This window comes from Ptychodera flava, chromosome 15, assembly GCF_041260155.1.
Source record: "Ptychodera flava strain L36383 chromosome 15, AS_Pfla_20210202, whole genome shotgun sequence".
In the NCBI taxonomy this organism is placed as follows: domain Eukaryota; kingdom Metazoa; phylum Hemichordata; class Enteropneusta; family Ptychoderidae; genus Ptychodera; species Ptychodera flava.
The window spans coordinates 32,794,742-32,807,569 of NC_091942.1; the positions used below are offsets into that span (position 1 = coordinate 32,794,742).

General features: G+C 39.4%; 1 protein-coding gene across 2 annotated transcripts; it reads right to left on the reverse strand.

Annotated features, from left to right (window-relative positions):
* Positions 1-1,069: 1,069 nt before the first annotated feature.
* Positions 1,070-9,072, reverse strand: LOC139151934 (SPRY domain-containing SOCS box protein 3-like). 2 transcript variants are annotated; one of them, XM_070724994.1, is made up of 4 exons: positions 8,643-9,072; positions 4,505-4,707; positions 2,521-2,749; positions 1,070-2,159 (listed from the first exon to the last, which is right to left on the reverse strand). In XM_070724994.1, the coding sequence occupies exons 1-4, from the start codon at positions 8,899-8,901 to the stop codon at positions 1,825-1,827; spliced, it is 1,026 nt and encodes a 341-aa protein (XP_070581095.1). In that variant the 5' UTR covers positions 8,902-9,072; the 3' UTR covers positions 1,070-1,824. The 2 variants fall into 2 exon arrangements, with proteins under 2 accessions (XP_070581095.1, XP_070581096.1); XM_070724995.1 differs by lacking the exon at positions 8,643-9,072 and adding an exon at positions 7,925-8,164.
* Positions 9,073-12,828: the final 3,756 nt, after the last annotated feature.

The window sequence follows — 12,828 nt, forward strand, 5'->3', positions numbered from 1 at the left end:
AAACCATTTAGATGTTGAAATTCTGTATTGAAGTGATAATGCCAAAGGTCATTAGTCCTACACTTTACCAGCAACCATTCCAATGAACTTTCACCTTGGCAGGTCATGGTCAACTGGCCGTGTCATATCATAAACTTGATGGCCACAGTTTTGCAGTGGAAGTCTGATAGATGATATCCTTGGGACAGTAACAAGGTCACATTTACAGTTTATAAGTGTGTATGTTGGGTTTGGAAAGTGTGGTTCAGTGCTAGCTTCCCCTGATGATATTTCATAGTGATACCGACAGTTTGTATTAAATCATCTTGATTGTATGACGTCTTTTTCTTGCATGCCATAAGGAGTGTGAAACTGTTAAAATATATAATTTTCACAAACAACCCACTTTCCGCATCGTGGTGTTGTCATAAACTCAAGCACTAAACTTGACCTCTCTCAATTTCACAAACCCTGCCATGGGCTTAAGTTAATTTTCACAAACAACCCACTGTCCATTTATAATTTTCAAGAACAACCCATTTTCCGTAGCCAGGTTTTTTAATATACTCAAGCATTAAACTTGACCAGTTTCAATGTCACAAAACCTGTCATGGACTTCAGCCCAACAGTCATGCCCCCCCCCCCCCCCCCCCCCCCCCCCCCCCCCCCCCAATTTAGTGTAACAAAGAAGTCTGGATATAAACATTTTAACACTGGTACAATTTTGAATAAATTGAGCACAGTAATGGGTTGGAGTGATGTGTACTTCTGATGAACTGTAACATGAATTAAATGTTTGATTTGGTAATGTTTGTGTACCAGAACAGAGCAGGGGGCCTAGGGGGAAGTGTAACCAAAAACTGTCTCCATTTAGACTCTCCCATTACTTTTAAAAACAACATTTACATAATAGTTGTAGTCACTTAGGAATTTTGGGCTGGACTTCAACCCACAGAACATTTTAGGTCATATCCTAGTTTGCATATTGCAGTAACCTGGTCTTCTCTGTTTGGTAAGTTTAGTTTCTGTGCTTTAACACAGAAGCAATTGCAGCAGAGTTCTTGGATTATTTGCAGCACAAAGGCATTCATTTTCATTTCAGCGACATTTATTTACAAAAAAAGGGAGTCACTTTTGAAAAGAAGGCAAGAGTTCAAACTGTATCTGCTGTTTGCTACACCATTTAAGTGACACTGTTTGTATACCAGAATTCTCTCCCTATATATTTATCATACATGACTATATACAAGCAAACAATCTCCAAGTGTTTGCAGAACATGCAAATCCTGACACAGTTGAAATAGAATGTTCTTGGTCTGGTCTCCGGATATGTGTGGAAAAGTTCCACTGGCACAAAACCGCACTTCAGAGCCGATGAAATGTATCTGTATCAATACTGATTACGTCTGCCCATTACATTCTAATCACCTAATGTCTTGATAGGAAATACTGCAGACATGAGTACGTGACAACAATGCCGCTGCCATTTCCTATGGCAAATTGGGGCATCCTTTTTCTTACATGTGAAAGCACCTACTTCATTTTTTGGCAAAATTCCAAATGGCTGAAGGGATAGGTCAAATTATCTAGGTCAGCTTTACAATGCTTTTTTTGTCTTCTAGAAGTTTGACAAAATGTTCGTGACTCTCAATGGAGAGCATACATTGTGTTTTTTTAACGTTTTCAGCCTGAAGGCTGAAAGGACACACCAAATCCTTACATGACAGGAATAGTACAGATGCATTGGTGGCAAACTGTCTCTCTTGGTGTTGTATGTCCTTGTGCTGCAGGCTTAACAATTTGCTGTGGTTTTTCCAGCCTGTGGCAACGAGTGGCAAGAAAATTTCAATTCTGAGACCCTCTGACATGCCTTATGTCATGAAATGTAATGTTTGTTTGAGTTCCAGTGGTACAGGTTTCAAACACTTTCTCCTTGTTGACTGTTGTTTCAAGAAGCCAACTGAGATTGTCCTGTAAAAAATGTCGGAGTCCAGGAGGCAGTTCCAGAACTGATAAAACCTTCTTGTTTTGTGGTATACATTTCCGTAATGCTTCACAGCAGAGAAATTGTAAGGAGGATGGAAAGCTACGCGTTTTCACAATTTTCATTCCAGTCCTTGCGGCAGTCGAACACACAACAGGATAGAGTTTTTTGCCTTGAAGTCCCCGGGCAGCGACACCTACAGAGAAATTGACAGGCAACGCAAATAAATAAGGCAAAAATTTTACTCACATGATTGTCTTAAAGGAAATATTTTATAACCAATGTAGTCCATGTTATGACACAGGGAACATTCTGATGTTGTTACAATTTCATTTCAAGAACATGTATTCGCGAGTCTTTCCACTTCTGACAAACATCAAGGAAAAATGTGCTAAATTTCTTTACATGCGGCAACTGCTTGCAACCTTACACTATTACAGCCAGGTTTAAGATACCTTGTGTACAAAATTTGGCAGTGAACATTTTCTCTTTTCTCTGAGAAAAAGGTTCAACGGGAACACTGACTTACAGACGGCAGATGGACTTTGGACACTCACCTAAAGGTTGTCCATTTTTGTAGTATGACAGTGTGCCAGCCCACATGTCCAGGTGTACCCCTATCACCGCATTCTGTCCAAACTTTGGACAGTAGACCTTGGAAGCACCATCATGTTGGAAGCAACCAGTGTACGAGAGACCCCAGCTATCAGAATCCTGGCCAAGCAGACTGCAGAACTTGTGCGTACATTTGTTGAGATCAAGATCGCTGGTTCCTACACCAATCATCTGGAAGACAACATTTTATTATCAGTATGAGGCCATGAACTATGAAATTCTTTTGAGTTTATACCGATTTCATAACTGTGACCATGCATTAACCTGGTAGTTCTCTCAAGGGTCATGGGAGTGGCTGCTTGTTTTGCCTGATGTTTTAATTTAGATAGCATAACTTGTACACCAAGCAAGGATACACACATTTTGCACTTAACCCTTGACTACCTATGGCGCCGGATATTTCCGGCGCCATATTGAATTACCATATACCTTGAGTGCCGGAAATATCCGGCACAGTTAAATAGGTGTATTTGCTTCGTTTTTGTCGCTAAAAATCCCGTAATTTCGGCACCGGCACGCAGCGCAACTAAGATTGATGTATTCCGATCTGGCCAGAATGTGATTGCGCCCCCGTACGTCCGAGTATGGCCAAAATCCGGAAGCAAATGTCGTGACCCATGACCTCGACCCTGAAAGGTCAGGCTGATCACTGAAGCGTCGCGCTGATTGTTTACAGTTTTCAGAAGTACAGACGATCGCGAAGATGTTTATGGTTTTTTTTTTAATGATATGAAATGTTTATTTATTGGAAACAAATGATTTATATGTAAATATGTTCTATTAACAGCAATATTCGTGAATGAAACTAGAGGAAATACAGTTTTTTACTATAAGCCAGTGAAATTTTATAGCAGCCATATTATCAATATGACTGGTCACATGACCGGTCATGTGTTTTGTCATGTGATATGTTGTTCCCTAAAATGTATTTTTAATATTGTGAAATATTTTTTGATAAATCATAACCATTTTGGATGCAAGTTTCTGCAAGGAAGACATAAAGCAGGTGTTTACAAATATAAAATGTGTTGATTTTCAAATACAGAATCATGTCAGATGCTGATGTTTATGGTTCATTTACTCTGCCTTTTGTGAGAAAACTCTTAAATAGGTACATCTATAAATAAAGTAAAGGGTAGTTATTATTACATATATGTAAAGACAATGCCATGAAAATTGCAACTTTGCATCATTTTTTGGATTCAAAACAGGTCCTGATGCTTCAAATATTCATATTCTTTGCCAACTCTGGTCACATGACGTGTCATGTGATCAGTCACGTGACCTGGAAATACAAAATATGTATGAAAAAGTGGGAAATTTCATGCTGATTCAGAAAATATATGGTTTATTGGTACTTACTTAATTTTTACTCTAAGCAGTGTTCATGCAATGACCACACCCCAGATTTTATCAATATTTACATAAGGGGCCTGGTATATAGGAATACATTGGCCTTGGTAGTCAAGGGGTTAAGATATATCCAAAAACTTCGTAAAATATGTCTCTATATAATGATCTGTTGAATATTTTCAAATGCAGTAATTCAATGTGTAAACAGCGCATCATAAATCAAACGGTATGTTTATCTCCACTTTGCAAGTTGTCATGTTTATAAGTTTACTGCATATGGCATAAGTTGACAACAATCACATAAAGAGTATAGGTATTTAATGCAGTCATAAAGAGTCTTCATATCATTTCAGATCTTTTCAAGGATTTTTTATAAGATTAATGGCATTCTTTACTTTGGGAAAGGCTACAAACTTCATCCACTGTCATGAAACACATTAATACATATAGTTTCATACTTTTTCACTGTTTCCGTGTGTTTTAGTGTGCAAATTATATATCAGTAAGAACATGCAAATCTGAAAACTACAAATCCATTGTAAACTATGGATCGGATCCAAAATTGTGTCTCACCATATCTGTGCCATAAACTGGTGACATCATTTTGATTTCCCAGTAGTGTTGTCCTTCTGTTATTGGCTGGCTTCCTCGGACAGCGGCTGTACCACAGCTGTACTCTCGGTGAAACCACACCTCCCTGTTCTCACATTTCACATTGGAGGGACCTGCAGGCCTGGCTACATTCATTTTGGGAGCTTCCCATTGCCATTCCACTTCTGTTTTTTTTTTGAAGAGAGAGAGAAAAAATATTCTCCTTAATGAAATCCTATCTCTGAATCCTGGACACATCTCACACTTCAACTCAACTGTAAAGACTAAACATTTCAAGTTCAGCATGGTCCCTCTAGATAGCAGGACCATGGGTTAAATAATCAAGACCATATGTTGTCTTAATGAAATGGGAAATATGAAATATGAGTGAAAGGATGTAGGGAAAGGGAAGAGTCCAGCTTTCTCATCAACACATTCTTATCAGAGTTCATGAACTTGTTCATCCTGGATCCTGAATGTGTCAAATTCTAAGTTATCAAATTACAATTTCCTTTGACATTTGCCCGAGTCTGTTCATGGCTTTGAACCCAAATTTATTGTCATACTAGCTTTCACAAAAGATGTCAAAGGGCCAGAAAATGAAAACATACATCCGCACATACCCACAAATATACAGACATGCAAATCAGATGCAAATGAACTGATTCAGCTCATAACCTCACATTGGTAAACCAAATGTGAGCTAAAAACAAAATTAGTATAATTATAGTGTTTCATGCATTCAACATTTATGTATGACTTTTTCTCCAACTCTTTTGCAAATTTTTGGAGTTTGTCTTCATCTTATCACTTGATATTTGTGAAAGACTAAACACAATCTGTTATCTAAAATGAGTGGAATCTTAGCTGGTACTGGTAGTCTGTGTTTACAGACCCTGGAGCCCACAGCTACCTTCTACAACAAACACTGTGGAACTCTATAGTTTTTAAGTTTTAACAAGGGCTTTTGTAGCAAAGTCTTATACAAAAGCTAATGGCTTTTGAGAAAAAGGTTATACAAAAGCTCATGGCTTTTGAGCAATGGGTCACACAAAAGCTCATGTTAAGAAATTTGCATTACAATTCTTGAAGCAGCAGTAACGATGCAAATTAGAGTAACGACTCTATACAAGGGGTAAACTTGCTTTGTCTGTGAAATAGTGACTTACTATAATTCTGACAGTTATACAATAATTAGAAATGGATATATACATATGAGACCTCTTTAATACATACACACTATGTCCCACTTGCTGCCTTCAGGAGGGATATACTGCATGGTAAAGGCTATGTAAGACAGTAATATTATCTCATTGGGATAGGCAAATCCAGGGTCTGAGGACCGGGACCAAAGCACATTTTGTTGGTCCAATCTGCCCACAGACTAGAGAATGTATGGCAGAGTGTCCTATAAAAACTATAAAATCAAGCGATGATCAGTTTATGGACTTGTTTGGGTCAACACAAGTCTCAGTTGACAACTTCACACAGGGGCTGATTTGTGAGGCAAGACCTCCCCTGGGAATACACCATAGTCTACTGGAACAAGCTGGAGCCATGAATCTTTCAGTGTTTGTTACACTAAGGTTGTCTGTACACAGATGTGTGTACTTCTATCATTCTAGTATAAGGTATAAGTTAAACAATCACTAGAACATACAATAATTTCACATTGGTATGGTAACTGCATTTATTCCCTTATTGTTGGACGAGATATCTGTTGATCTGATATAACCGATTACTGTATTTACTTCATCCAGTCTCTCTATCCATGCAGGGAGTGTGGTTCATCCCTTGTTTGGCTACAATCTTGGGTAGGCGTGGGCTAAAGCTAGTGATCTAGGGAAACTTGTCTTTTCTACCAAGCCCTGCCCCAGTATGGTCCCAGTAACATACCAAATGAAACACGGTGCAAGTTATTATGCACAAGTCCTTGTAAAAGAGAAATGATGCAACTTTCACTGCAATTACTCCATTTGGCATAATACCGGTATATCAAATGTTATAAAACATGACCTTTGAAAATGTGCGATCAGACCATATCTGTGATACTTGACACCACCTTGCATTTAGCAGAGCTCCCTATCCTGACATGCAGAATTTTTCATTTAAAATGCTTCTGCAAATGAGGCTACGGAATGAAACATGGAATGAAACACGGTGCTAATTATTATGCACAAGTCTTGGTAATAGAGCAATGATGCAACTTTCACTGTAGTTGCACATGTATATCAATGTTACTAAACATGACCTTTGTAAAATGGGCGATTCATAGACCACATCTGTGATACTTGACACCACCTTACATTTAGCAAGGCTCCCTATCAATCCTGACATGCAGAATTTTTCATTTAAAATGTTTTTCCAAATGGCATTAGGAGTAAACACAAAATCTAAAATTTCTGTCCATATCAAAATATTATAGATACTTTAATGATAAGTAGCTGTGGCATTACTCAAATGACAGTCCTTCAGACTGTGCTCAAACACAGTACCCAGAATATGCATAAAGTGTTGTTTTTCGACAAACAACACTTTATGCGTGACACACATGTGTGGCCTCCATGATCAAATCCTTTTGACAAGGTCACCAAGTCAACTCTTTGTGTCCCAGACATTTTACACTTCTTGCAGCTTTAGAGTCAGTTTTTATGGCAACTCTATAAACATCAGCACGGCACATGATTCTTGGAAATCTTAAAAATTAAATATTCACTTTTGAGAGTCATTAAAAATGCAAAACAAAAACAGGTAATCATGGATCACTGAGCTATTTTTCTGCACAGGGATGATTTTTCATTTGTGGTTGCCCTTGAGTGTTTTGAACCTTTTAAAATGAGAAGAGAGAATTGTTACCAATGAGACAGCGATAATCCTTTAAACAATACGAAAACTTTAGCTTGTTTAAACTTTTCTCATTTTGACCTTTGACATTTAACAAGATTTTTAATACTATTTTATCGACATAACTGACAGTTGAAAGTTTGTAAGCTAACAGTGAAAACTGACCAGAAAAGGAGTGATGAGAAAACAATTTGCTTTGATGTGTCCAGCATTTCTGTATTTCTTGCTTGTTCATTCTATTAAAAACATACATCAGCGATAATACTACAACGATAGACAATGTAGCGTAGGGCTCAGAACTGTGAAGAATGTTTACGTTAGTACCACTATGAAATTCAAGGCTCCGCGCATAAGGCCTTTTTTACAATTGTTGCAGAGTTTTCTGGCTCGTCCGCGCTGGCATGACCATATGCCGTGACCATATCGTCACCGAAACAAACAGATTCCATGCGCGAAAGAGAACGTGTTGGCACAGTGTTGGTAATTGGTTTGAGCACAAATTGAGAGCATAAGAACAACAACAACTAGAGGTTGAACAACAGCAATGTGTAAACTTACCAAAACTTGCAACGAGTCTCAACTTTTTAAGTCTATTCAGAGTTGCTTTCTTTTGGTCAAGTGTCAGGGCAAACTGGTGGGAATTAAGTTCCCCGGGATGAGCTTGTCCCATGGCTGATTGTTTTTTCAGAGACTTGCCAATATGGCTACGGGTATGACTACTTGATCATCAGACGGCAGACGTGCGCAATTCTGAGACCCTGCTGCACAGACTATCGTTTTTTGGACCCTTGCCATGCATGCATTGCTTCGCCATCTTTCCGGTGACGTCACTACAAATGGCGTCGTTTGCCAGCAGTAGGCCTATAGGGCGCCCACTAATTCGGCACTAACGATCTATTTCCATTATTTCGCTAAAAAATTGTTCCTCACCCTCTAAGGACACATCAGCCCCTCCATAAGAAAATCAAACATCGTTACAGATATCGTTACAGATAATTCTTTCCACTGGAAAGACTAAAATATTCCGGCTGTGTAAATTCTGTATTGAGATTTGCAATCCTGAGCTAGGCTCTTTCAGTTTCACCACGTTCATTGCACCACGGTCCCTCCCGGGACCGTGATTGCACGATGCGACCTCTAGATCACTAATAGAATCCAGGTAGTTTTTTCTTATAAACTAAAATCACAAATTTCCATACACTTCGTTTTAAGGCTGCAGCCTGGGAAGGTTAATAAAAGGCAACGCGGACAAGATCTTTCATGCAAGCTAACTTACCCGACTCTTCCTCGGCGCTCGACGAACAATTGTTTTCTTCATTATCTCCACACACTTTTGCATATGGATCAGTAATGACCGAAATTGTCGACCCTCCACGACGGAAGACATAGCTGACAGATCGTCCATTTCGACGGCGACGACTGCCGACCGACACCTCTGAGTCGGATTCCTCCTCACTTGAACTGGAAGACCTTACAGTCGTTACCTCAAAACAATGGCGACGTCGTTTTCGACTCTGCTTTGAATCTTTAGACATACTGATTTGCAAAAGTCACTAAAACCAATTTAACCGAAATAAAGATGTTCCGAAATATTGTAATCCTTGCCCAGACTGTTTGTCTGACCTGGTCTGAGCTGATATATCCTGCTGTCGAGTACCTGTATGCGGCCCGGATTTCCGGTATTTACTGCATGGACGACGGATTTGCAGAGTTGTGGCCGTCTCAAACATCGCCCTCTACAATTGATAAGCAAATGCAATTCTTTCGTTTAATCACAAGCGAATCTCCTCCTCCTCCTCCTCCTTCTTACTATTGCTGTTGTTGTTGTCGTTGTTTATCCTTTATTGGTGTTGTAGGAGGTATTTTATGAAAATATTGCCGTCATATTAGAGTTTTATTATTTTTGAACACACTGTTTTGCTGGAAATGTTACGTTCATTAACTTAAGAATGAAAATATGCACCCTTAGGGAGCGTTCAGTTTTTACGGCCGGGGGGGGGGGGGGGGCGGCAAAATCTTGTCGCCGGTGTTCAAAAAAATATAGACCCCCCCTGCATTTTTTGTGAAAAAATGATGACCCCCCCTTTGTCAGACGAAAAAAATTGATGACCCCCCCCCCTCCTGAAAAATATCCAAAACCCATATGTCAAATTTACCCGCATGGTTTGGATTTGAACTCCGGTACGCGCGCACTTTATTCGATGCCAGTGCACAAACTTCTCAGCCACATCCATTGAAACGTCTGTTAATTAGGACGACTGTAAGACAATTTTTAACTTCATTTCCATGGACAACTCATGTCCATGGACATTGTATAAAGTAAACTTTATTGGAGTGGTTCGCCAAAGGTAGCCCTCCGGTTAAGAGGGTCATGGGCCATTACGTAAAGTCAACTTTATTCTAGTGGGCCACCAAAGGTGGCACGCCGGTAAAGAGGGTCGATCATGGCTATTGCATAAAGTAGACTTTACTGGACAGGGCCGCTGAAGGCGCGCGGCCATTACCATTATTCAGTGCGTGATCCCAGGGGTCCCTCAAAAATGTTTCTAATACAAGCCGCGGCTTCAATTGGGAATTTTACGGTAAGATTGCCGTGGGGTATTACATAAAGTCAATTTATTGTAGTGGGCCACCGGAGGCGGCCCGCCGGTAAAGAGGGTCAATCATGGCCATTGCATGAAGTAAACCTAATTGGAGTGGGCCGCCAAAGGCGTCTGCCCTTAAGAGGGTCATGGGTAATACATAATGTATATTTATTGTAGTGGGCCGCCGAAGGCGGCCCGCCGGTAAAGAGGGTCAATCATAGCCATTGCATGAAGTAAACCTAATTGGAGTGGGCCACCAAGGCGTCTGCCCGTTAAGAGGGTCATGGGTAATACATAATGTATATTTATTGTAGTGGGCCCACAGAAGGCGGCCCGCCGGTAAAGAGGGTCGATCATGGCCATGGCATAAAGTGAACTTTATTGTTGGTATTATGTTTTTGAAAATGTGGTGACCCCCCCTTTCCTACCAGTGAAAAGCGATGACCCCCCCTTTGCGGATTCCAAAATTATGATGACCCCCCCTGGATTTTGCCCCCCCCCCCGGCCGTAAAACTGAACGTACCTTACAAGTCTCAAACTGGCTTTATTGCAAGGGATCTACCCTTTCAAGGAAAGTTCTAATCATCCTATCAGACCCACTTCTCATCTTTAGATCTAAGTGACATCAAAACGGTGCCCAGTTATGATGTACTGGTCGGCTTACCTATGCTCTGGTAGACTCTCTCCTGAGGACTACAGTTCCACGGGCCCAAGAACTGTTGCACGGGTGATAGTCACTTGTCTGGTCACCTACCCTAACCAAAGACAATATTCTCCCCCTTCTGCAGCTGCTGTATGTGACCTGACACAATCCCTAACTCCAGTTCTAACTGGTGGATAGGGAAATCCAAAAGGTAAATTTCCGAGAGGGGAAGAGGGGGGAGCTCATAGTAACTTTTCCACCGAGTGTCTTCAGTAATTTTATAGAGGGGTAAGTAATGAATCATTAACGTACGTGGTTTAGGCCTGTAGATAATATTCATCGGAAAAGTCGATGGACACAGAGTTAAGATATAGAAGAGAGCAATGTTGCAGTGCATGTCACTTTACTTTAATTATACCGTACACTCTTAAAACACTCTCACCTGAGCTGCTTATTCAATTCCGCTTTACAACATGCAGGCCTGAGGATCGTCAAAATTCTTGGACTGGATGTGTGATAAATTGACTTTGAGCTTGACACCCCCTCCGAGTTCATTCAAAAGCGCCTTTTGTGAGTCAAGGATTTCTGAACAGATGATGACTCAAAACTTCTAAAGAAAAGGATGCTAATATGGGTTTTTTAATGTCTTTAAATCCTTTACTAGATACAGAATAACTTCCAGGGCTTAAAAGTATGTTTCACAAGGTTGCTTTGGATGAGGCGACCACATTGTAAGCTTATTTTGCGTGACAGGTATGCCACTTTCAAACAAAAAGGAAGAAGCTAGCACTATTTTTCTCAATAAAGTTCTGCAACATTTCTCTTCATCAGTACATATCCATCATGAGACAAGCATCATGTTTTTCAGTCATTCACATTTTGAGTCACAGATATCATTAGGGTTTTTACGTCACTTAATTTTTATTGCAGTCTTAAAATGAAAAATGACATTTTAGATACCTATGGCGTAAAACCAAAACTCGAGGCTCTTCTTGAATAGGTTTGAAAACCTCACGTTTAAGCTACAGACCCATACATTTTGATGTAGGATATGGACTTCATGTGCAATAATAGACTGAGTATGAGGGTATTATTCGACTTGAAAAACTATAATCTGAAACTTGAACACGTCGAATTAATTCAAACTTTCATTCTTGATTTGTTATTCCTTGCAACATACAGTGAAAGCACTAGTATGGAGGCCTAGAGCTGGAGCCTAGAGCCGATTAAAATACGTAAACATTATTACTATGTTAAGGAATATCTGAAACAAAAAAGGAAATGATAGAAAACATGGCAAAATAAATTTGAAAAAGAAAAAAATCGACAAAAATGGAGACAAAAAATTGGAAACAAAATATTGCTTTTCAGTTGTAGGCCCGAGGTAGACAGTCAAAAATCAACGGTCTTCAAAACAGATTTAGAGCGTACAAGGTGTTGTGGCCGATTATTTCGGTAGAATACAGAAACTGACAAACCACTTCGACCATAGTATCAAACTACTGGAAACAAATTCGCTGAACTTACTGATGCAGCTAATAGTGATAAAAGATTGACCTCTGAGGAATTGGCATTCCTCCGGAAAACTGTGGAAAACACTCAAGCTTACAAGAATAATATCATATTAAAGCTGCAAGCAGCGTTGGCGGGGCCCAAGCGATTAACATGGTTTCCAGTTCTTGCAGTGATTTTATTATGTGCAAAATTTCAGCTTGAAAACAGTCAAGTTGTTGTAAAGAAGAATTTTGAACATCATCTCATATTTACTGTCTGTTTCAATCGTAATCGTATGTTTTATGCAAAATACAATATGGCAGCAAAACCATGTGACCGATCAAATTGCCTTTCACAAACTTGAAAGAGCTCTCACTAAGAATGACAAAAGTGGAATTTCACTGCCATCAGTGTTCTGGTTCTGGAGAATAAGATTTTAGAGATAAATTGCGATTTTCGCGAAATCAAATATGGAGTCTGAAACTGAGCACGGTGAGCTACCAAAAATTTTTTCAAAAGTACAAGACATATATGAATTAGATGCTACTCAAAATTGACAATACTGGAAGACTGAAATATTCCATCAAATTAATGTATTCATCTCTGAAATTTTGAGTGTAATAATTGCAAATTTGGTTAAAAAATAAATAATTAGTCATATATTTTTTCATTTCATCTCCACTGTTCAAAGTTTTACTTTTGTATAATGTTATGACAAAACTGTGAAAATTTAGAAAATC